The following is a 25,846-nucleotide window of genomic DNA, read 5'->3' as shown; positions in this document are numbered from 1 at the left end:
TATTGCATGTGGATGTTGTTATGCTATGTAGGCTACTTTTTGCTGACTGACCAATGCACGGACCTAAAACGGACAAATATTGTTCACGAAAGTGAATTATTTCTTTGGGGGGGGTGGGTGTCGGCACCATAGCATTAATTCCTGCAGGCCCCTGAGGAGAACGTCTCTTCTGCCAAAGTGCACCACATACAACACCCCAAATATCACATTAAAATAGCCTGTAGAATAAACATCGTCATGCACCTCTGTCGTGCACTTGACAGGTGTGGCGTTCGATCTCGGGATAAACATTTCGGACGCCATCCCCTTCAATTAATGGGTTATGGGTGCCTTGAAAGCAATGCATTTGGGTTGTATATCACAAACTTTTGCCCAAAGAAAAAGTTCCATTCTGTCAAAATCAAGCCCAACATGCATTGCTTGGAAGCCCCCTCAAACGAGGTCAGGTTTATTTACTGCACATGTGATTCAATAGTAAATCACGATATATTGAAACTGAGCTGATCGAAATGTCCTCCTGGGTTGCGGGAGATGATGACACACTGAACAGTTTCCACTTCTTGTCCCTGCTCTGCCCTTTTTTTCTCTAAATAAACTTCTAATATCCATTTGTCCTTATACACTTATTTCGCTAAGGCTAGTTAGTAGAAGCACGAAACAGCAATGCGTAATAGCGTAGAGGAGAATTGAAATTGCAACATTTTGCAACAAATGATTCTAAACCTGCCCAGATCACGTCAGATTGTCTTGCGCTGCTGTTAATGCACACAATGGACACAAAACACAAAAGTCTCTTTCACGGGCTATTTATTTTTTAATGCACGATTAGAGTTTTGTTGTTGTTGACGGCCCATAGATCCGGGGCTATCCCCAGAGGATCCGGGGCTATAGCCCCGAATGCCCAGGTCTAACGACGCCACTGGTAACCGGTTAGAGAAGAACAATTAATAACGTTCCTCTAAATGGTAAGCGGTTAGAGAAGAAAAGTTAATAAACGTTCTTTTAAATGGTAACCGGTTAGAGAAGAACAGTTAGTAATGTTCCTTTAAAGGAATTATCCGGAGTAAAATGCACTTTAGATCAATTTACGGATGATTGGGAGTACATACGTTGAGTTGACATCCAAATCATGTCATTCGGATGTGTTTTGAGAAAGTTCGATGTTACCGTTTTTTAGTCAAAACTTCGTTAGCGTGGAAGTGAGAAGGGCATATTATTTTACCGCTACAAAAGCGCTATTTTTTATACCTCTTCTACAGTTCCAAACAACATTACACTTACGTGGTAGTGAGTAGAGGGTCCCTAAAGCCAAACCGAAGTTTCCCGAGGTCATTATGTGGTCGGATAGAGAGTCCAGAATGCCAGTACGTTTCCGGAAATGTTGCCATCTTTGCTGCCATCTTTAGGGGAAAGTCCGGAGGAGTCGATTGCCAAGTGTGCTCTGGAAATTCATACCGTGCTTATATCAAAGCACGTTAGATATCAAGGCTAACTGTTAAAGTCATTGTGCCGTAATTCAGGCATGGGGTGAGATTTGAAAGAAGCCAATTAGCCTATATAATAATAGATCTTCAAAAATGTGTGATAGCCTAACTTCAGGCACAAAAAATGTTGTTGCTTTAAGCCCTGTAATAGCCTAGCCTATGTGTGGTGCTACCAACTGCGTGACACTAGGCCTAGATATTTTCCTAGTGTCTCTGGTAGCATATGTTATTTCACACAATGTTTCAGTAATTTATCATAAAACCACCAATTACCGACCATTTTGTTCAAAAATTCTAAAACAACGATGTTTTTCAATACTTAAAAATAACATTCGATAAAAGAACCTTACATTTTTCAGTAGACATAGGTGTGCAGATTTGAACAAAATCTAGTTTGGTTCTTACCAGAGCTTTTACTGCCTGAAATATCCGATTTTGTTTACCACGCTCAGAGTTTAGTGCTGGGCAGGTGGGTGCCTATTTCCAACCTTTCTCACGGCACATCAACGGTTAGACCAAGGAATTCTCGTCGCAAATCAAAATTCCACTGGAGCTCCAAGTGGATTTGTATACGCAGCCTTACGACACAGTTTACAGCTCTTCGAGTCACAATAAAATGTAATTTTTGGTACATAGCTAATTTAGACACACTTATGGAGTGGGTTCTTGAGTTTCTTTAGGAATCCGCCGTCTTGGTTTGTATAGAAACGAATATTAAGTGACACATACACATAAGAGGTTGGAAATACGGGACGGTTGGTAATAGGTGACGTTGCTATAGGCTACATACTTGGAAAAGACACTTAGATAGTGTTGCATGAAAATTCTTTTTATCAGCTCATAATAGGCCTATAGCCTATTGTACAGGGAGACAGTGATTCATAAAATCTGACTAAATTCATCCTATAAGGGGTCTGGGGAACACTTTGTGGGCAGGTGACTTTCCAAGCCTATGGACTTATATGGAATAATATTCAGAGAAAGGTTAATCAGAACGATAAATACCGTTATTAACCGGTTCTCTAAAATAGCGTTTTTCACTCCGGAACAAGTGAAATTGGTTTTATTCCGGTTTTCGTTCTTTGAACCATTTCTCATCCCTGCCTCCCGCATCCCAGACACACACACACACACACCATGTGGAGTATTTGGTCAGTGACACTGGATGTGTCCCATGCAATGTATACACTGTAGTTGTATTTGCTCATGCATATGTTCTCTCAATGTGTTGTGTGTGTGTGTGTGTGTGTGGTGTGCATTCTCTTCGTATGTTAATTCATAAAATACAGACAAAGTGTGGCTTTTTGGCATATTTTAATGACCACAATCCAGATCCAGATGAAAACACACACACACACACACACACACACACGTAATTTAACAAATGTGCAAATAACAGTGGACACAAGTGTTTTGTTTTCAGTCTCATTTTATCATTGGCAAACAGTCTGTGTGTTTCCCTGATGTGGCACAACTTCCTGTTAATAAATCACTTTTAATAAACCACTTTTTTAAAATCCTGTCCACGGTGATCGCAAAGTTTGTCCATGTGTGTGTGTGTGTGTCTGTGAAGTTCTGTGTCTGAGTGTGTATGTTTGTGTGTGTTTAAGAGAGGGTTTTTAAGACATGTTGATATTATCTCTGATAATAATCTGATAATCAGATTGCTGCCATGAGGCAGTAAGCCAATCAGATTGCTCCAGTGAGGTCGTTGATGACGCCTGCTTTCACCATTTGCCGTAGAAATTGAGTCTCCGCCCTGACGTCATGAACCACCTGTGTTTCCATGGCGCCCATGCGCAGCGTCTCGTAGTAGTGGAGGCGAGAGGCAGGATGTTGCAGGTCGTAACCGAAGCCTGCTAGACTCACCTGATCACACACCTGCAGCGCCAGCACCGCCGCACACGCGCCCAGAGTAGGCACCAGCTGCACACACACACACACACACACACACACACACAATAAACAAGCATTAACACTGCCGCGCACGCGCCCAGAGTACGCACCATCTACACACACACACGATAAACAAGCATTAACACTGCCGCACACACACCCAGAGTAGGCACCATCTGCACACACACGATAAACAAGCATTAACACTGCCGCACACGTGCCCAGAGTAGGCACCATCTACACACACACACGCACACACACACGATAAACAAGCATTAACACTGCCGCGCACGCGCCCAGAGTAGGCACACACACACACACACACGGTAAACAAGCATTAACACTGCCACACACACACACCTAGAGTAGGCACCATCTACACACACACAATAAACAACCATTAACACCGCCACACACACACCCAGAGTAGGCACCATCTACACACACACACACACGGTAAACAAGCATTAACACTGCCACACACACACCTAGAGTAAGCACAATCTACACACACACACACACACAATAAACAAGCATTAACACCGCCACAGACACACCCAGAGTAGGCACCATCTATACACACACACACAGACATGCACAAAAATCACACACCAACTGTGACCATCCACGGCCACTGGATGTGTACACAGACATACACACACTGACTGTTCACAGCCGCTGGGTGTACACACACACACACACATACTGACCGTGTGGGGCTGCCGGGTGTAGTCCTGAAGCACCTGCCCGGTTCTGTGCATGATGTCTGGGTTGAGGATCCGGAAGTTCTCTGGCGGAAGCGGAACATTCTCCACTACCTCCCTCCAGAACCACAATCTGGACCACCAACTCTGGACACATCACCACCATGGAGATAGAAAGGAGCCATGCTGAAATCCTCACAATGGTAAAAAAGTCTTACTAAGTAAGGCAGTAATGTGTGAAACTATTGGCAGTCTCTAGAGAGCACACACACACAGACAGACCTAGAGAACCCAGTATCCCTATAGAACTGAAGGGTTCTATTAGGATAACCCACTATCCCAAAAGAGCTGAATGGTTCTATTAGGAGAACCCAGTACCCTAAGAGAGCTGAAGGGTTCCATTAAGAGAACCCAGTATCTCTAGAGAGCTGAAGGGTTCTATTAGGAGAACCCAATACCCTAAGAGAGCTGAAGGGTTTTTTAGGAGAACCCAGGACCCATAGAGAGCTGAAGGGTTCTATTAGGAGAACCCAGTATCCCTAGATAGCTGAAGGGTTCTATTAGGAGGACCCAGTATCTCTAGATAGCTGATGGGTTCCATTCGGAGAATCCCTTGCAATTGAATCTCTCCTATCTCGTCACGCATCTCATTGGTGATTGGCTGGAACAGTTTATGTTTTTATGGTCCAGGCTGGACCAAGTTGTTTTTGTTGCCGTTTTTTAAGCCTGGGCTGTCCACACAGAACGTGTTATTTTGTTTTTTCAAGCGTGTGTGTTTGTGTGCATGTGTATGTATGCATACGTGTGTGTGTGTGTGTGTGTTTGTTTGTGTGTGTGTTTGTGTGTGCATGTGAGTGTGTGTGCATGTGTGTGTGTGGCACACGTGCGTGTGTGTTTGTTTGTGTGTGCGTGCATGTGTGTGCGTTTGTTTATGTGTGTGTGTGTGTGTGCGTGCATGTGTGTGTGTGTGTGTGTGTGTGTGCGTGCATATGTGTGTGTGTGTGTGTGCATGTGTGTGTGTGTGCGTGTGCTAGTGCATGTGTGTGTGTGCGTGTGTGTGTGTGTCTGCATATGTGTGTGTGTGTGCGTGCATGTGTGTGTGTGTGTGCGTGTGCTTATGCATGTGCTTGTGCATGTGCGTGTGTGTGTGTGTGAGAGGTCTGACCAGGGGTTTGTGGGCGACCACGCTGGCTAGCCAGTACAGGTCCAGGCTCTTGAAGGGCACCAGGACCAGCAGGCTGGTGTGGAGGTACTCGTGCCCCAGCAGAGGAGCTCCCTCTGGGTACAGCAGCCTGATAGACGTCCTGGAGCCCGCGTCCCGCTCAAAGCCAAACACTGGGGCATTATTCATCCTTATCACACACACACACACACACACACACACACACACACACACACACACACACACAAACATTTTAGGGCACATTCACACTAGACCGTTTGGTCCGAACCTGAGTTTGTTTGGACCGATGGTACAGTGATTTTTGCTAATGTGAACGCAGTCTACCGAACCCGGGTGTGGACCAGGTCCCTCTAGAAAACAGTTAGGGGAACGGTTTGTTACTCCGTTACAGTTCGAATGCTATCTGTTCCAAAATCAGGAGATAAATTGATGTTTTTGTGACATTGCCAAGCAATATTGGTAAATAGACGCTAGTGTTTATGACATAAACGGACCCAGGACCACAAACAAAAATGTAATGTGAACAGACCTGATGATGATGTCATACTGGTCGATGTGTGCTCCCAGATGGCTTCCATGAAGAACTCCCCCGCTGCCCACTACCACACATCGCCTGCAGGTGGAGCTGTTGAGCTGCGCTGGGAGGCCGCTCTCTGTCAGCATGCTCAGAGCACCCTTAAGAGTTTGCTCCGCCCCTTGCAGCCCCAGGGGAGGGTACAGCTCCCATGGCCCCGCCTTCCCACTCTGCAGAAACACGCCCACCTCAGGTTGCATTCAGTCAGTCTGGGATAGGGGTTGTGTGTGTGTGTGTGTGTGTGTGTGTGTGTACCTCCAGAAACACGCCCACTTCATTCAGCCTGTCTGCATAAGGCACCTCCCCCAACCGGCTTCGGCTCCACCCCCTGCGACACTCCCCCTCCAGCAGAGCAGCAGAGTGGTTCAACAGAGCCTGAGAGAGAGAGAGAGAGTGGGAGAAAAAGAGAGAGAGAGTGGGAGAAAAAGAGAGAGAGAGAGAGAGAGACAGTGGGAGAAAGAGAGGGAGATAGAGCGGAGGAAACATGATCAAAAACAGCATAAAAAGTGCCCCCCCCCCTCCTTCAATAGAGAGCTCATGACCTTTGCTTATTGCAGATTCATCCCGAGCAGGGCTCGAATTATCTTTTTGTCTTTAAGGGGGTCTCTCTTATCTCATAAAAAGTTGGCACACCCACAAGATAGCCTAACAAAGGCGATACAATGAAATAGCCTGAAGCAAGTGGCTTTTATGCGAGTACAGTATATCATCGCACGGTAGGCCTAGGCTTTACCTTGACACACGCACACAACAGACATAGATTTTTCATAGAAATTGATTACTTTTAATTAATTTCAACATATTATTGATTGTAATACTCCATATCTCATTTCAATTTCACAATACAAAGAAATAGACTAAACGATTTAGTCTGTGCCATTCTCAATTTCACAAAGTAACTCATTTAAACCAGAACACCGTCTCAGACAGGCTATCCTCAGTGTCAAACACAATAATGCATGTAGTGTAACTTATACACAGGGGAAAAAGCACTAACTGGCAGAAATGAATAAAGCCAGCCAAACTATGTTCTAGTAGGCTAATGTGTTGAACCGTGGAAAATTAATAGACGAACAATTTTGGAGTTTGCACTGAGATATTGTCGGTAGCCATTGAATATTCGACATCAGAGATTGCTAACAGGTGTTTCAAAATAGCTGGGAACTTTCCGGAGCTCTGAATGGCAGAGGATAGCTAGATCATCAGACAACACAATCATTCTAGGCTGCATTATGGGCCATTATTTATGGCTTTGTCAATCAACATAGAATAGGTGAAGCGCAAGTTCAACACCAAACAGGACTTTTCAGCACGTATCAAACCACGTAGGCTAGCCCAATGAACGCCTATGCAAGACAAAACACTCACATCAAAGCAGGGTGACTTCTTCAGATTTGTGAGTGCTGTCAAATCGATGCGGTTTGCTCATATAGTCTAGTGGTGTGGTGGTGAAGTGTCATGCTGCGGTCAAGAGCGTAGTGTAGTTCTACGTCCCGTAGTAGCCTATATTTTAATTTAACGTCTTTAATGGTAAGAGATCGCACAGGGATGGATAATGAGCGGTTGTTTAAGATTACATTACAATGCCAGACACCTTCAGATATGAGAGACCCTATCAGGTTTTTGACTTTGTTGCTTTCATGGGAGCCAGTCCTCACTCTATGGGAGCTCGGCTCCCTCTGGCTCCCACGTAATTCGAGCCCTGATCCCGAGTAACAACATCTGGTCAGACTGGAGTCTCATTGCCTTAAAGGTAACAACATCTGGTCAGACTGGAGTCTCATTGCCTTAAAGGGGTGACTGTGATTTGTTCAAGTAAGAGTTGTTCCTGGACCAACATTCGAAAGACTGTCCTCGACCAATAACTCTTTAACCAATCACAGCCTTGTGATGTCATCAATGTGAGCCTTCTGCTTCTCCCATTGCCATTTTGAAATTTCCCTCCAGAAACAACCAGTGGGCCACCATAACTTGTATCTCAATATGGGTAGGTCCTTGCATTTTTGTGTGTAAAATAGTTGTAAAATAAAATAATTCTGAGTGGAATCTGAACATATGCACCTTAGATTTTTTTTATTTTCGTTTTAGCTTACTTGGTTCTATGTTTCTCTAATGTTAGCTGCTAGGCTAGGGACCATACATTTACTGTAATACATTAGCTTCCTAATAGGTGATTCAGTGGCTATGCATCTTTTAAACTTATTTTGAAGGGATACAGTAGTTGAAGTAGCTTTGAAGCTCATTTAGCAATCTTGGTGCCGCTATTATTATTGCAAACTTTTGGACTACTAGTGTAGCTTGGTAATAGGCTAAAGCAGTCACTTTTGTTTGGACATGGTCCTGAAGCGATGTTGCCATGTTGGTACAGGACCGCTATTAGAATGTTGTTACAGGACCACCTTTAGAATGTTGGTCCAAGACCGTCATTACAATGTTGGTCCAGGACCCACATTGTCATGTTTGTCCAGACCATTTTTACAATGTTGGTCCAGGACCCACATTGTCATGTTTGTCCAGGACCGTCGTTACAATGTTTGTCCAGGACCACCATTACAATGTTGGTCCAGGACCCACATTGTCATGTTTGTCCAGGACCATCATTACAATGTTGATCCAGAACCCACATAGTCATGTTTGTCCAGGACCGTCATTACAAAGTTGGTCCAGGACCGACTTTACAATGTTGTCTTTTACAACGTTGGTACAGGACTGTCTTTAGAATGTTGGTCCAGCACCATCTTTACAATGTTAATCCTGGACCAACATCACCATACTGATTCTGGACCAACATTGTAAAGACGGTCCTGGACCAACATGGTGATGTCACTCCTGGAAAATGTACAACAAACAAAAGTGACTGCTTAGTCTATTAATAAGAAGACACCCAATAGTTGAAATAGCTTTCAAGCTCATTTAGCAATCTTGTTGCCATGGTAATTCATGCTAATGTTAGCTGCTAGGCTAGGATACAAAAAATACCTTGCTAATAGCAATACAAATCTGTCAGTTGTTGTTAGACTGTTTTTTTTTTCTTGCTACATTTCTGAGAAACTTGTTGTGATGTTCACATGTTTAAACCTTTATACAATAAGCTGCAAAATATTTTTGTCTGCTTTGTTTATTCCAGGTCCATTATAGGGAAGTTTATCCAGGTACATCACAGGGAAGTTGGTCCAGGTCCATCACAGTTAAGCTAGTTCAGGTCCATCACAGTGAAGTTGGTCCAGGCTCATCATAAGGAAGTTGGTCCAGGTCCATCACAGGGAAGCTGGCCCAGGTCCATCATAAGAAATACCAGTCTGCACACACTCTGCTCTGGTCTGGACCCAAATGGATGGTCAAGAGCCTTGTGCAATGGCAGCAATGTCTGCTACACAAGCGAAACATCACTGTTTTAGTTTAATTTTCTCCTCATTAATTTGTTTATACTATAATTTAAGGGGGTGGGACATGGAACAGCAGTTAAAGAAAGATGTTTAGTAGGGGATTGACTTTTAGCATGTTAAGCTATGGAGACTGATGGAGTGTGGGTCGTTAAGGGCACACTGGGAAAAATATATTGAAATATATTTTAAGTGTCAAAATGTTTTTTTCCTGTCAATTTTGAATATTTACATATATTTCAAAATATATTGTGAAAATATATTTCAAATATTTATTTGTGTATGGGGAACATTATATTAATGGAAATAGGCTACTTACTGTTACAGCTATAAAAATGGCAGAATCATCGATATGCATGATATTTCCATTCCATAACCGAGAGCTGGGCTAAGCGCTTCACAATGACGGCAAAGAGTTGTTAACGTTATGTGGTTTGTCCTTCACATAACGCAGATTTTTGTGGCAAGACATGCATGCTGCTTGACTTGGTTCCACTTCCTATGTACCACATAACAATAATCCTGGAAATTTAAATGAAGGATCAATATTCGGTTTTCCTTTATTTAATTTTAAAATATTCGGTCCTCGGTCGGGACGAATTAAACATACAGCTTAAGCCATAACAACTTCCCATAACTTCAATGTTTTATAACATACCATGAATGGTACTTCCAAAAGGTCTTATTAGATAGATTGGTGCTGGGTAATATGTCTTAGTGAACGTCTGATAACAACTCTTTGCCGTCATTGTAAAGTGTGTAGCCCACTTCAAACATGGGACAGGGACAGTTCTGTTGGTTAAAAAAAACTTTTATCTGCTGTTGACTTGTTCATCAACACTGTCATGTGGCTCACACTGTCCACTCACTTCCCCCTTTTGATGGACATTACTAGGCAAGCTTCAAAGTGCCTCATAAACAAACCACAGTATATCAGTTTCTAAATCTGCAGTCAGCAAGTCCCCAAATAATGTATGCAAGACCAGCCACTGTTTCCAAATAGGAAATGTGACTCAATTGTACAACGGTTCAAAGATTAGGCTACTCAAAAAGTTAAAGGCTAAATTGGGTAAAGTTATACCGATGTCCCTGACTTTATAGCGATAACTGTTCTTTTGTGAAACATTATGTTACAATAAATTGTGAATGCTATTCTATGTTGCCAAAGTCATTCCAGACAATGACAATGCACCCAAACTCTTTTGCAACCAATAAACATGATTCTCTGAGATTGTAAAATACACTGATTTAAATTCACTGCAAACACAGGCATTGCATATGGTCTAAATCAGGGGTCCCCAACCTTTTATGTACCATGGACCGGTTTGATTCCTATTTTTTTTTTCACGGACCGGCGGGAGGGGGGTTCGGGGGTTCCATGTTCCATATGTGTTGTGCATGCATTACTTGAAAATAACTAGCTCCAGTTATGTATGAGTGAAGGTAACGATCTCTTGTGAAAAGCGTGAACTTGAAGAAGTGAAAATTGAACAATATGAACTATGAATATTGAACAACTTGAAGCTACATCTATAAGTGTGAACATGCTTAACAAAATATGGGAACAAAACATGGGAACTAAACGTTAAATGCATTACAAATATAATCAGTGGGAGCCCTGCTTGTTTCCCTGCAACAAGAAGCTTCCATATGGGGGTGATGGAAGACAGTGACACCCTCAGTGTGTTTGAAATGTCCAGTCGATTGCGCAATTTGGTCTTAGTTGCAGTCATTGCCGAAAACCCGGCCTCACATAGATACGTGGTGGGAAAATCTCGGGATATTCTGCTTTGGTTTTGATCCAAAAACCCGCCAGAGAGGTTTCCTTATACACACTCTTAAGACCACCGTCATTTGCAATTTCGATCAACTGCTCTTCCTCCTGCGCTGACAAGTTAGGACTATTCGGGATATTGACAAATGGGTTGCGGACCCACTCATTGGTTTGCCGTGGATCTTTGGAGGATGGGAAGTAACGCTCTAACTCATTTGAAAGCGCAACAAGGTGATCGCGCACCAGCTGCGAGAGAAAGGGCCCTGCAGTCTCTCCCAAAACCCCAACTACTGTTTGGAACATGTCAAATACACCCCGGTCCACTCGTCGTCCCCACAAATCAAGCTTGGCTTTAAATGCAGCGACTTTATCTGCCAGTTTAAAGACAGTCGTCATTCTCCCCTGGAGTGACAGGTTGAGGTCATTAAGCAACCGGAATACTGTATGTCACACAGGTAAGCGAGTTTTGACACCCAGTCCTCATCACTAAAATGTGCAGCTAAGGTGACTTTTTTTCTGTAAGAAATCTCTGCAGCGGCTCTCGCAACTCAAACACTCTGGCCAGTGACCTGCTAAAGATGCTTGTTTTTGTTGCTCATTCTAGCAGTTTAGCGACACTACCGTTCGCCAAGAACTGATCAAGTGAAGTGAGCTGACCTGAGGCTGCGCAGCGCTGAAGGCAATATGTAAAAGTGTTGAAGGCGGGACAGACAGACGTAAGAAAATAGACCTTGCAAAATGCAAACATGCGTGCAATCAAACAACTGCATATAGGCCTATGCCATGTAAAAACGTGACATTATTGCGAATTAAATTTAGTTTAGTTTGCATGCATTTTTCTCATGTCGTAGGCTATGGCCCGGTTAGGAATGTCCTGCGGCCCGGTGGTTGGGGACCGCTGGTCTAAATCACCTGCTCAGGGACACATTAATCACCAGCTCAGTGACACATTAACCCTTACAGGTACAGTATGGCAGGACAGCTTGTGGCGTGATTAATGGCAAACAAATGCATAAGAACATTAGAAGAAACATTAGAAGAAACATTAGTAGAACTTTATATGAGAACAAAACAGATCTCTAGTGTATACAAATGCAGATTTGAAAAAAATATAGAGTTCATTCACTAGACTTTCTGTTCACAGTCCATATTACAAGTTCATATTACAGAAAAGGTCTGATTATGAAATCTTCATTGAGCCCTCTTGGGGCCAAAGTTCACTGGTGGTAGATCTAAAAAGCCTCTTTTTAAAAGCTGACTGTTTTTTGACTGTTCTATCCCTATGAACCTCAGAGCTGAGAGTGGGTGTTTGTTAAAATGAACAGCCAGGAGACTCTTATCATCATTGTTTCTGATGTTGCTTCTGTGTTCACATCATTGTCTTCAGAGCACTGCATGTTTTTCCTACATATGCTTTACCACAGGGACATTTGATCAAATATACCTAATTAGTAGTGCTGCATGTGATTTTTCCTTTAACCCATAGTTCTTTTCCTGTTATAGGGTGATTGAAGGAGTGACATTTGTGTGTGAACTTGTCCTGTGCACAGTGTCCACATGGATAATTTCCATCTGGAAATGTTGCGGTGTTGGTGCAGGTGGGCAGTCTGTTTTCATAGTCTCTGAAAATAGGAAATAAAATATATACAAAAAACATATATCTATATTTTGACAAAATTAGGGATGTGATTTGCCCCCCCCCCCATCTGACATCTGATGACTTTTATGGGAAGTATTGATCCATTGAGATACATATATTTCAAACATTATAGCATATTACAATAGAGCCTATAAGGCCTAAAGAAAACAAATTTATAATAGAGCAAAGTAGATGTAGCCTATAGACCTACACAAGACTAAACCAAATATGGCTGAAATATATAGGCCATCATGATCATTTTGCCAACAGTGACGCAGAACCATGCATTTTTTCCATTTATAACATGTTTTGTTTATAACTTACAGTAAACCAACATTGAGTTAAAATGTTGACTAAATTATTTACTATACTCCTACTTGATGATAATATATAGCCTGCCCCCTAACAGTCCTCTGGGCCTACTGTACATACAAAATAGTGAATCATGTGATAGGCCTACTGATATTTTGATGCTGATTGAAGTGGTTGCAACTTGAAGGTTGTTGATATTTCAGTTCCAAAGATAATCAAATTACATTGATTCCTCTCCTCCCAAAGTAACACTGTAGGTCCTACACCTCTCCTCCTAAAATAAATGGTAGGCTCTGTTTTAAGCTACTGCACCAGGATTGTGTAGGCTAAGCGGCTACAACACTAGTTTTACAAGCGCACACACTAAATGGAGAGCTAGGGTTAAAATGCGGACTGCGCCTTTAAATTGGCAACTTTTTATCTATCAGCACAATGCTACAGTAGGCTATTTCCACTAAATATTCAGCTCAATGTTATGTGCAAGACGTCTACTAAGTATGCCAAAGGTTTGATCTCGCACCGTCACCATAACGTTACGTTTTCTCATGGTGAGATGGCATCCTGAAATATGTTTTAGACAAGGGGCACAAGGTTCACGGAGGTGAACCGCTGGACAAACGCGAAATGACAAGGTGTTAACTAAAAAATGTAGTAGGCCTACTGTAATAGACAGGCTTTGAAAACCTGTAAGGTCTGTCACAGTTAACATCAAGCACAGCTTACACGCGCAGAAATTAAAATTCAATATCAGCATCACGAGATTCATTATCGGAAAATCCTGACAGCGAACCCAATGCAAAGCCAAACGAGGGGACTTCATACATGATGTCTTTTTAAATCAATTTGTTGACCTTTACCGTTTCATGGCTTCTGCTGAGAAGTGCGCCACACACACTGAACTTCTGAGTGTGTGTGGCGCAGCTGATCAACCCATCTACTTTCACTTTCAATTAAATCCTAGTAAACGGAATACACTACAAGCAGCGTGATATTCGGAAAGATGTGAAGCACAAAACCGTCGTCATTGTCAGCGGCCTGTTATAATGATGGCCTGTGTAATGCAGAAATATAGCCTACCTCTGATCGACAGACCCCTAAAAAAAAACTCATCGGATCTATACGAATTGTGTGGGTCTCATTTTCAAGTCGAAAAAAATGGAATTCCGTTTAAAAACGGAAGAATCACACCCCTGCAAAATATATATTGACAAATATGACAAAAATATATTTTTTTGAGACTTAAAATATAATTCAATATATTTTTTCAAATAAGTGCTCTTACCGACCGACACTCCGTCAGTCTCCATAGCTTAACATGGCAAAAGTCAATCCCCTACTTGAACTGCTGTTTCATGTCCCACCCCCTTAAATTATAGTATAAACAGATTAATGAGGAGAAAATTAAATTGAAACAGTGATGTATCTTGTGTGTAGCAAACGTTCCTGCAATTGCACAAGGCTGTTGACCATTCATTTGGGTCCAGAGCAGAGTGTGTGCAGACTGCAGGTCCATTCTTATGATGGACCTGGGCCAGCTTCCCTGTGATGAACCTGGACCAACTTTCTTATGATGAGCCTGGACCAACTTCCCTGCGATGGACCTGAACCAGCTTCACTGTGATGGACCTAGACCAGCTTCCCTATGATGGACCTGGACCAGCTTCCCTGTGATGGACTTGGACCAGCTTCACTGTGATGGACTTGGACCAACTTCCTTATGATGGACCTGAACCAGCTTCACTGTGATGGACCTGGACCAACTTCCCTGTACTGGACCTGAACTAGCTTCACTGTGATGGACCTGAACCAACTTCCTTATGATGGGCCTGGACCAGCTTCACTGTGATAGACCTGGACCAACTTCCCGGTGATGGACCTGGACTAGCTTCACTGTGATGGACCTGGAAAAACTTCCCTATAATGGACCTGGAATAAACAAAGCAGACAAAAACAACATTGAACAACATTGTAGTGATGATCCTGGACAAACATGACAATGTGGGTCCTGGACCAACATTGTAAAGACGGGCCTGGCACAACATTCTAATGGCGGTCCTGGACCAACATGACAAACGTCACTCCAGGACCATGTACAAACAAAAGCAACTGCTTTAGCCTATTACCAAGCTACATTAGTAGTCCAAAAGTGTGCACATTAGCCAGTGAACTAACATTACACCGACTTGGCACTTCACATAGTTGCATGCTCCACCTACCTATTAGCAAGCTAATTTGGTAGCATAAATGTATGTTCCTTAGCCTAGCCTCTAACATTTGCAAGAATAACAGCGGCACCAAGACTACTAAATGAGCTTCAAAGCTACTTAAACTACTGTATCCCTTCAAAATAAGTTATTTAAAAGATGCATAGCCACTGAACTACCCATTATTAGGAAGCTAATGTATTACAGTAAATGCATGGTCCCTAGCCTGGCAGCTAACATTAGACAAACATAAAACCAAGTCAGCTAAAACGAAAATAAAATAAAATCTAAGGTGCATATGTTCAGATTCCTATCAGAATTATTTTATTTTACACACAAATATGCAAGGACCTACCTGTATTGAGATTCAAGTTACGGTGACCAACTGATTGTTTCTGGAGGGAAATTTAAAAATCGCAGTGGGAGAAGCAGAAGGCTCACATTGATGACATCACAAGACTGTGATTGGTTAAAGAGTTGTTGGTCCAGGACGGTCTTTAGAATGTTGGTCCAGGAACAACTCTTACTTGAACAAATCACGGTCACCGCCTTAAAGGTGCTGGAGTCTCATTGCCTTAAAGGAGGCAGCCGTGGCCTACTGGTTAGCGCTTCGAACTTGGAACCGGAGGATTGCCGGTTCGAACCCCAACCAGTAGGCACGGCTGAAGCGCCCTTGAGCAAGGCACCTAACCCCTCACTGCTCCCTGAGCGCCGCTGTTGTTGCAGGCAGCTCACTGCGCCAGGATTAGGGGCCGTTTACACAAAACCGCCGGGTGAATTTTCTCTTACCGCTTTCACACCTTTAACGACACCGGCAAGAAAAAACCTCGCGTGTACACAGAGGTGTAACCGGCTAAATGTGCTGTAGTGCATATGCCAGACCAGTCGATGGCGCCGCTGTGCAGAAGCTTCACGATAATTTTGTGTGAATCGCGTAGAAGAAAACATTGTTGAAACAGTTTGTTAAGCCAGAGAATGTCTAATAAGGGCTCTGGTTAATCAGTCGCATGAAATAAGGAGACTACAGACAATTCGGTTTTCAATTCAACTGTTAAACTAAAAGTTCATTTTTAAGGTATGTGACTGCTATGTGAAATTTCAAATGCTTAGCTTACGCATTGCATTAGGTCTGAGCACCACTGGAGAAAACACTAACATGCAGTAAGCTAATGTTTAACTAAGTTAAGCTAACGTGTGCTTCTAACTTAGCCACTAAAGGCTGATAGGCTACATTGTGCACATAATTCATGACAGGGGAAAGAAAAACATTTTAATATGATAAATAAATGGTTTGGTTTGTTTTGACAAGCAGCATGTCAGGTCGAGTGCCTTGGCTGAGTTGAGAGGTGGGGCTATGTCGTCATAAAGTTGTCGGCTTCGCACCTACAGGCATCTACACGGCGAAAGTTAGCCGGCTGTTTCAAAAGTTCCCACTTCGGAAGCCGGTTTCAAAAGCTATCAGTTTTAGTCTCCTAAACTGCCGGCGTCGTGTACACGCAAGGCGCAACCGTTAACAAAACCTCACCGGTTTCACAAAAACCGGCGTCGTGTAAACGGCACCTCAGTGTGTGCTTCACCTCACTGTGTTCACTGTGTGCTGAGTGTGTTTCACTAATTCACGGACTGGGATAAATGCAGAGACCAAATTTCCCTTATATATATATACTTATACTATACTTAAAGGTAACAACATCTGGTCAGACTGAAGTCTCATTGCCTTAAAGGTAACAACATCTGGTCAGACTGGAGTCTCATTGCCTTAAAGTTGCTGGAGTCTCATTGCCTTAAAGGTGCTGGAGTCTCATTGCCTTAAAGGTGCTGGTGAGATGGTGATCTTGAGCCATAGAGGACTCCAGGCGGGAGCTAGTGATTGGCATACCCAAAACAGTCCAGAAAACTCCTCTGTAGAGAGGCAAGAAGCTCAGGAAGTAGACTTGAAACAGTTAAGAAGCTCAGCACGTGGATGTGAAACGGTTAAGAAGCTCAGCACGTGGATGTGAAACGGTTAAGAAGCTCAGGACGTGGACTTGAAACAGTTAAGAAGCTCAGGACGTGGACTTGAAACAGTTAAGAAGCTCAGGACGTGGACTTGAAACAGTTAAGAAGCTCAGGACATGGACTTGAAACAGTTAAGAAGCTCAGCACGTGGATGTGAAATGGTTAATCAATGTCACAGCATTGAAGCAGCCACAAGTTTGTCCAAATGGATGACACTCGCGCTCCAGCCCATTGATGCTCACGGAGCAGGACCACAGATTCAGCAGGAGGTCCTGGGCCCCTTCAGAAGACTGAACCCAGACACACAAATCATTTGAGCAGACTTTAAAGGACAATTACGGTGCAAAATGAACCTAGGGGTTAATAACACATGTGTACCGAGTTTGTCCGTTCTCTGGGATATGTTTTCATGCTATTGACGTGACCAATTTTACCACAAACCGCTAATTAACGTTGAACGCTAGTCTTCGGGGCAAACGCAAAGTAAAAAGAAATCACTATTTCTATACCACTAACAAGGCTCAAAATAGCACCACACTTCCATGGTAGCATAATGAAGGGCCCTACATGTAAACCGAAGCATTGAGAACTTTGTAAGTGTACAGACAGTCAGAGGCGTATCAAGCTTTTTAAAAGTGTGGGGGTTGTGGGATAGGAAAATGAAACAATCTCGCCAAATTATAAATAACTCCCTACAGGGAGGCAAGCATTTTCTGAGAGGGGTGCGGACTATATTGGTGTCCAGGAGTTTCTCCCCCGAAAAAAAAAAAATCTGATTGCTAAACACACCATTTATGCAGTTTGAGAGGGACAGAGGGGCAGTGCCCCTCTTATGTGTGTCTCATGTGACATGTAGGCCTACATGATCTACCTGCTATCACTTCACTATTTGACACTACACTACATGGAGACATATCTCATGTTATATATCAAGAAATCATTTCAGAAATTATGTTTTGTGCATATGGGTTAGCAGGCTACAATAAATTGCCTAACAGACAGCAGCCTAATTTTGAGGTATCACTAATAAGTATAAGTACTGTATATATACTCTTTTGATCCCGTGAGGGAAATTTGGTCTCTGCATTTAACCCAATCCGTGAATTAGTGAAACACACTCAGCCAGTGTTGTAATGTAACGGAGTACAAATACTTCGTTACTGTACTTAAGTAGAAATTTCACGTATCTGTACTTTACTTCGCTATTTAAATTTATGTCAACTTTCACTTTTACTCCACTACATTTCCTAGATAAATTGTATACTTTTACTCCGTTATATTTCCACTAAGCATCTTCGTTACTCGTTACTAAAACATAAAATTAGAAGAAATGTGTGCGACTGCACTAAGGGAAGTTTTGCAAATCACTGGTCCTAGATTGCATTACGCACGCTGCTCGCTCTATTTCAGCGCTTGTTTGTTGCTAAAGGAGGACACACAACTGAAACCGCCATGGAAGCACGAGCACCTACTGGAGGACCTCCCGTTATCATAGACGACCACCCCGACGATAGTGGTGAACTCGGTGAACAGGGTAGTGGTGAAGATAACGCCATACACCGCGGGTCAGATTTGCAAGGAATGTTTCTGTACATTGGCAGCTTACTGTAAAGCTGAACACTCCGCTACCTGCCTCAGCGGCCTGTGAAAGGCTATTTAGCATCGCAGGGCTTGTCTTCAGTCCAAGAAGAGTAAGACTGAATCAGGCCCGGATTAGGTAATCTGGAGAATTCTCGGTGGGCCGCTTCACTTTTGGGCCGGTCGAGGAAAAAAATACTGACATTTGTCACGTTAGTCTATCTTTTCTTAAAGTAGGACACGTTCCGCATTCTGTGCATGACACCAATGCAATGCCTCTGCATGGGTTGTAACCTACGCGAGAGAGTTCTCCCCTCCCAAAAAGAGTTGGTTGGGTCCATATAGCCTGTTTTTTCCAAAAAGTTTTCTCAGATATGGATAGCCGAGCCGGCCCTACAGTAGACACAAGCGTCAGGAAGGATGGATGGTAGAAAGAGGCCAGGAGAGACTGAGCAGCAGATCAACTGGTCGACCAGTGAAAATTATGAGCCCGAAATTAGTGATGAGGAGGCCATGACTACAGGGACAAGTAGAGAGGATAAATTAAAGTTATTTAATGAAAGAAAGAGCAATTACATGATAAACCTGTATGCCTTGTTTGCTCAGATAAGGGTGTAGTAAAGGAGTAGGCTAAATCACCAAACAACAATATAGCCTACCCATGCAAAAAACATGTAGCCTATACTTTAGTCAATATGCCTCTTTGTGGAAGCGTGGGATAGGCTACATTTCAAAGGCTGTCTTTCTTTCTTTCTGTTTTTGTTAACTTGTGGAATAGTGGAATAACTTCTCAGTTGAAGTGAATTATTATTACACATTTGTGGTTTATTATTATTATTACACATTTGTTGAACCATGGTACTAATAAAAACTAGAGGATAGTAAGAGCTGAAATGTTGTTTAATTTATCCAATTTCCACCACTATGTAAACTGTTGGCCAGTCTTGGGCCTGAAACTCCCAGGCACTGAATTCTGGCAACTTTGAAAACAAGCTTCTTTTGAAGATGAACACCTTTTCAGTTTCAACTAATGACTGGCATATTCGTAGCTGCTGGACATAGGTGGCCTGTGTGTGTGTGTGTGTGAGAGAGAGTGAGATGGTGACCTGGGGAGTAAGCCCTAGAAATGCTCATACCACATGACCAAAATGTTCTCCCTACCAGCAGGTCATTTTTTTTTTAAAGAAATAAGTTATTTATTTTTCATTTTTACCTAAAGTTCATACAAAAGTGACATTTCTGTTTCAGTTTTTTTCTTTGACGTCAGCTCTAAAAATATGCTGTTTGTTCTTTGAACTTTGAATTGTGCCTGAAAAGTCCTAGAAAATAATGTGATTTTAAGTGAGATTAAGAAGATATGGGAACCCTGAATATGCTTTATGCTTTACTATAAGAAAGCCAAAATAAAGTTCACAATAAAAGTTCAAAATAAAACCGCTTGCTTTTTACTTCTACTTCAAATACTTAAGTACATTAAATATCAGACATCATCAGCAGTGAGCTGCCTGCAACAACAGCTGCGCTCGGGGAGCAGTGAGGGGTTAGGTGCCTTGCTCAAGGGCACTTCAGCCGCGCCTACTGGTCGAAGTTCGAACCGGCAACCCTCCGGTTCTAAGTCTGAAGCACTAACCAGTAGGCCACGGCTGCCCCATTAAATTAATACCTATTAAATAAATGTAAAGGACACAGAATAGTGACAGAACTGTAAGTTCTACCCAAACATATGCAAAGAGAATATAATTAAATTGTGTTGCATATAGCCAGCTTAATTAATGTCAATTTAAAGATTATGATTAGCAGTTTCTATGCGTTTTTTTACGCGATAGTTACAGGAAGCCACGTTGTTGTTTAAACTATTGTTGCCTCTAGCCCACGTTACCTCCAGTTTATTAAAAAGATTGTGTAGAAACAGTACCATTCACAGCATACAAGCGGGCGCCATCATGGCAAAACAGTCACGTGTGTGTGTGTGTGTCTGTGCGTGTGTGTGTGTGTCACCTTGTTGGTTGACGGAGTGCTGTCATTGGTCCAGAGGGGTGTGTCAGAGGGCAGGTAGGCGGGGACCAACAGGGCAGAGAAGCAGCCCAACAATAAGACCACACTGATGCTCAGGTTCCTCTCCCTACACACACACACACACACACACACCAGAGTTTCCGCTAGACAAAATGGTGCCGGTCAAAGTGACCGGCAGAGGTTTCGTTTTCCGGACATTTTGATGATATGCCGGTCAAATATCCTATTATCGCTTCTTAATTAGTCAAATTGAGGAAAACTGGAGACAGGCTATGCGTAGCTTAAATAATTACATACATCAGGTTGTATAGAATGCAACATGTTCATTGGCCTAACTTCAACATGCCTAACAAGATCTAGCCAGTATCTTTTCATGGACAGCAAGAGTCCGCTTCGTTCGTTGTTTTAAAAGGTTATCTCCATTGGTGACTGTTTAACTTACACAGATGTGCACACACAAAAATGAGCGCTCACACCACTACCCGCTAATGCTATGCCTCTTTATTTGATAACAATAAATTAAGAAATTTTTCCTATTCTGGGAAATGTTTAGTTTATTTTTCTTTCGGCCGCGGTTCCATGATACCGTTTAATTGTGCCAGAAATTATCCACGGACAATCTCCTCGTCGAGGAGGCCCTAACCCTGCAGATCATAGACAGAGAACGCATAGGCCTACTGTATGCTTTGGGTAAAGAACACTTTGCATGTCCAGTGTACACGGAGAATGACAGTGTCTTGCAGTGGCGCAAAAAGTGGGTATGCGCTATATGCGGCGCATAGGGGCGCAGAACCATGGGGGCGCCAAAGCGATGGTTAAAAAAAATAAAATAATAATAATAATAATATATTTGGTGTATTTTATATGTAGCTACTGTTGTACGTTTCTAAATCATTTCTGCATTTCCTCAATGTTAAATAACATTTTAGAGGACTAACAGGCTAGAGTAGGCGCCCTATCTCATAAGATTCTATCATAGAATTTTGACATAGAAGAGGGAGTGGGGGCGCCGTGAGCGCTGAGTGAGCAGGTAAGAGTAGTGAGTTTTCGTCTATGGAAAAAGATGGATAAAGCAAAAAAGCTGTCGGGGCTAAAATAGAAAAAGAAAGGGGAAATGAGATGGCATGTCAAGTGATGCGACAGCAGTTAAATAAGTGGATGGTGAAAAGCAACAGGTAGGATTTAAAGTGTGACGTCTGTGCTTGGAAGCACACGTTTCATGTTCATGTTATTCATGTTACCAGACTAACTAGCGTTTGCTAAGCATATGCCGATTGAAACAGCCTATATTACATTCAGATAGCTAGGTGGCTACCATGCTCATACTGCACTTGTAATGGCAAACTGCAAACAGAAATGTCACACTAGCAACAACTCATTACATGATTCCATTTCCTAACAATGAAGACTCCTTGTAATAACTTAATATTGTGCTGTCAATGTGGCGCAAACAAAGGCTAGAGTTGAATCAGCCTTATCCTTTGAGCAACAGCTGGCAAAAGGACATTATGAGAACCCGTATAATATAGGCTTACATATTAGGCTAAGGCTTATTCTCAAATTCAGATTGCGTCAGGGGACGGAATTATTAGCCAATTTCAATCGGACAATTTGACCGGAGAGATTTAATTTTGTCGGACATTTCATTTTTTTTACGGGACAACGGAAACCCTGACACACACATCAAATCAAGTAGAGAAGCAAGCAGCCCAATAACAAGACCACACTGACGCTTAGGTTCCTCTCCCTACACACACACACACACACACACACACACACACACACACACACACACAACAAACAAACAAACACAAACACACACACACACTTACCGGCTGATGAAAAAGTCTCTGGCCTCCCCACTCCTGCTGGCCTGCTGTGTGTGAGTGTATGTGTTGGCATGTGTGTGTGATAGAGAGTGTGTGTTGGTGTGTGTGTGAGAAAGAGAGTGTGTGTGTGAGACAGCAGGCAGTAGAGGCTCACTGTCGTCCTCCGGGTCAGTGACGCTCAACTTCTTCTGAGCCACCATCGTCCGTCTCCAGTCGCCCTCGCACACACACAAAGCGCTTTCAGATATAACCTCCGGAGTATATGCTTGACAAACCACTAGAGGTTTGTCAAACGGAGGTCCTACCCTTCGGATGATTCAGATATGATGCTAACCTGCGGACCTTACGGACCTATGTGTGAACGACATACACGCACGTTACAGAATCTCCGTGTGGTTGTCGAGTGAGGGGTGGGGGCTTGTAGAGTTCACAAGATGCGAGATATGACGCAGAATATATGCGGCCGCTGCCTGTCACAGCTGCTGTTTGTTTACAAAATGTATGCATTATGTAGGCTAAAAAAGAAAAATCTATTGTGCGGAGGCTAATACTTGAAGTAGCCTAGTCACGTATGTGCGCACTTGAAATTGACCTACAGTATTTGTGTGCTTCGAATAAACACATTTATCTGTTTTCAACCATTGGCGGAGCGAGGGGGTGGCTTCGGGCGCTCAAGCCTCGAATCATTTTTCAAAAGCCCCGAATCTTTTTTTTGTATGTGTTTGAACTTCCCCTTGATTTCTCTAAATGTTACAAAATGTAGGCTACTATTACTGAAGAAAATAGGCTAGGTTATCCCTTATTTTCAAAGCCCATTATTGACAAATAATCTGATTTCCCACACGAGTTTAGGTAATGCCAGAGGTTTAGGTAATGCCAGAGCCGAGATGTAGCGGTTTACGTCATAAACTTGGCAGGAGTTTACGTCATAAACTTGGCAAGTTCAGAGCGGCACAGTCAGTTTAAACAGCAAGCCGGTAAGAAAAACTATTGTCAAGACATTAGGCAATTAGCTACTGTACCCCGGAATACAAAAATAAACTTCAGAAAGACAGAAAGTTTGTTGTACTGTATTCATAGAGTCTCAATGACCGAATCAGTAGATTGACCTGTTGTCAGTTGAGTTCGTTCAATTGATTTATTGTAGGCTAGTAGCCTAGGCAAATATGAAACGGAGATGTAACGTGGCTACCGGCGGGATTTTGAACTTGCATGTTTCATGCATTTTATGGCAAACAATACCATGGGATAGATGTGTTCTCCATTTGAGGAACGTAATCAATTGCGGACGTGCGACAGCTCAGACCGCATATAGGCCTAGGCTTCACTATCTAGAGTGCGCATTATTTACGTAAAAGATGCATACCAAAACAACAATCAAATATTATCAAATGTATCATGACGTGTTGTCACAAAGACTTAGGACTCCAATTAGAAATTCGAAACCAAAATCATGTAAGTGTAAGTGTTCTCTCATTCTCTCATTGACGCCTGTTACAGTAGGCCTATAAGGAAAATGCGATTTCAGTTTGTAAAATGTACCCCCCCCCTCCTCAACTGAATTAGTCCCCCTATGTGAAGCACTGAAGGGGGGAATCCCCCCCCCCATTTCGAAAAATGAATTTTAAGCCCTGGATTAAATTTAGCTTCATGTGTTCCACTGAACATTATATAAGTGGGTTCACAATGTGTGGGGCTGTGCTAAACCTGACCATAAGGCTACTTTGGCCAGAGTTCAAAGTAAAAATGTATTGAGACAAGGTAGCATCCCATCAGAGTTATCTCAGCATAGTATACTAGCCTATAATATACAAACCATAACTCATTAAAAACGCTTAATTAACTAAGTGCCTGCTGATCAGATAGGCTATGCCTATAGACCCCTCTTGAAAGACCCAAAGTGCCAGTCAGATATACCTTGAGTCTCAAGTCTCAATGTGTCCATTAGTTTACACAGAATTCACTAGAAGTCATTATTTAAGGGGTTATTTTTCTAAATTTTCTGCTGGGGGTGCATGCTCCCAGACCCCCCTAGCCTTCCTGTGTGTGACACTGGGCTAAGACCCCAATGTTTCAAATGTCTGGCTCCGCCCCTGTTTTCAACATTATGTAGCAGAATTACTTGGCTATGGAACCCCAAATCTGGTTTGCGTTGGAGAGAGAGAGCATGCACGAACTTTATGGTACCAGCCAATTTAGTAGGCTAACTCAAGACTTCAAGGCCATCATATAGGCTACAACGTTTTTAAGCAACAAACAAAATACTAACATAACAGTGAAGTGGTTCGTTTTTTCATGGTTTATTTTTTCCAAAAGCATGCTCTCCCCATGTGTCTATTGCATTTACGTAAGGAGTTTGGAACAAAGTTGGGTTTTCTTCGTTTTCATTTTCTCTAGGCATATTTATGCTCAACCAATATCTGCAGTGAGGTCATGAGAAGGCTATCAATGAACAGAAAACCGACCGTGTTGGCTAACAATTTATTAAATACTCCTGTTATTGTCGTCAATGACATCGCTGTATGCTACTGCCTTTTCAGCGCCTTCTGCTTATGATTCAGTCTTTATTTGGCCTTGCCATGCAGTTGTAGGCTACAACGTGTCTCTTGCCGTTCCCTTCATGTGTTCTATCAAAATGTTGTATGCCCTCATGGACAGTAGCTCCGTGATGTCTGCATCTTTCCAGGTCGGAGATTTTCTGGACAGCACTATGCCACTCCATCATAACACTGGCATTTAAGTCAGATCTAACCACATGGACGCACGAAAGAAACGTCACCGACACGCCCTCTCACTAGGTGTGAATTTTAACCACATGTTCTACGCTTTGTTCAGACACAGCACATTTACATTAACCTGACTCTCGCCAGATGAATTTCGTTCCGCTTAGCTCTGCCTAGCTTCACTCACATCCATCTGGGACCTCTTCCATTGAGAGTGATTTCTGCACCAGATTTTATGGTAGAGCCAATCAGGACGCAGGGCGGGAGTTTCATAGATGTGACATAGCATAGAAGCGACTGTGAGACTGTTATCAGCGTCACGGGTTGGCTTCGATGTGAGTGGTTGAAGTAGCATGTCAATAGATGACGAACAAGTGGCTTATCCAATCATATGCAAGCATTTTTTTGATTAGGCCCAGCCTTCTGAAGCAGCACTTCAATGGATTGATCCCAGATGGATGAGTAGAGCTAGGCGGAACGAAATTCATCTGGCGAGAGTCAGGTTACATTTACATAATGTCCGGAGGAAATACTAGGGAGGGAGTAGTA

At 42.7% G+C, this 25,846-nt stretch overlaps 1 protein-coding gene across 1 annotated transcript; it reads right to left on the bottom strand.

Annotated features, from left to right (window-relative positions):
• Window positions 1–2,781: 2,781 nt before the first annotated feature.
• st3gal7 (ST3 beta-galactoside alpha-2,3-sialyltransferase 7) lies at window positions 2,782–22,898 on the bottom strand. The gene is made up of 7 exons (XM_048269862.1): window positions 22,578–22,898; window positions 20,728–20,851; window positions 6,097–6,216; window positions 5,797–6,011; window positions 5,250–5,436; window positions 4,091–4,231; window positions 2,782–3,410 (listed from the first exon to the last, which is right to left on the bottom strand). Exons 1-7 carry the CDS (start codon window positions 22,772–22,774, stop codon window positions 3,174–3,176), a joined length of 1,221 nt encoding a protein of 406 aa, XP_048125819.1. The 5' UTR covers window positions 22,775–22,898; the 3' UTR covers window positions 2,782–3,173.
• Between the last annotated feature and the right edge of the window lie 2,948 nt (window positions 22,899–25,846).

The sequence above is a fragment of the Alosa alosa genome, chromosome 18 (assembly GCF_017589495.1).
Source record: "Alosa alosa isolate M-15738 ecotype Scorff River chromosome 18, AALO_Geno_1.1, whole genome shotgun sequence".
In the NCBI taxonomy this organism is placed as follows: Eukaryota; Metazoa; Chordata; class Actinopteri; order Clupeiformes; family Clupeidae; genus Alosa; species Alosa alosa.
This window is presented reverse-complemented; position numbering and strand designations above follow the sequence as displayed.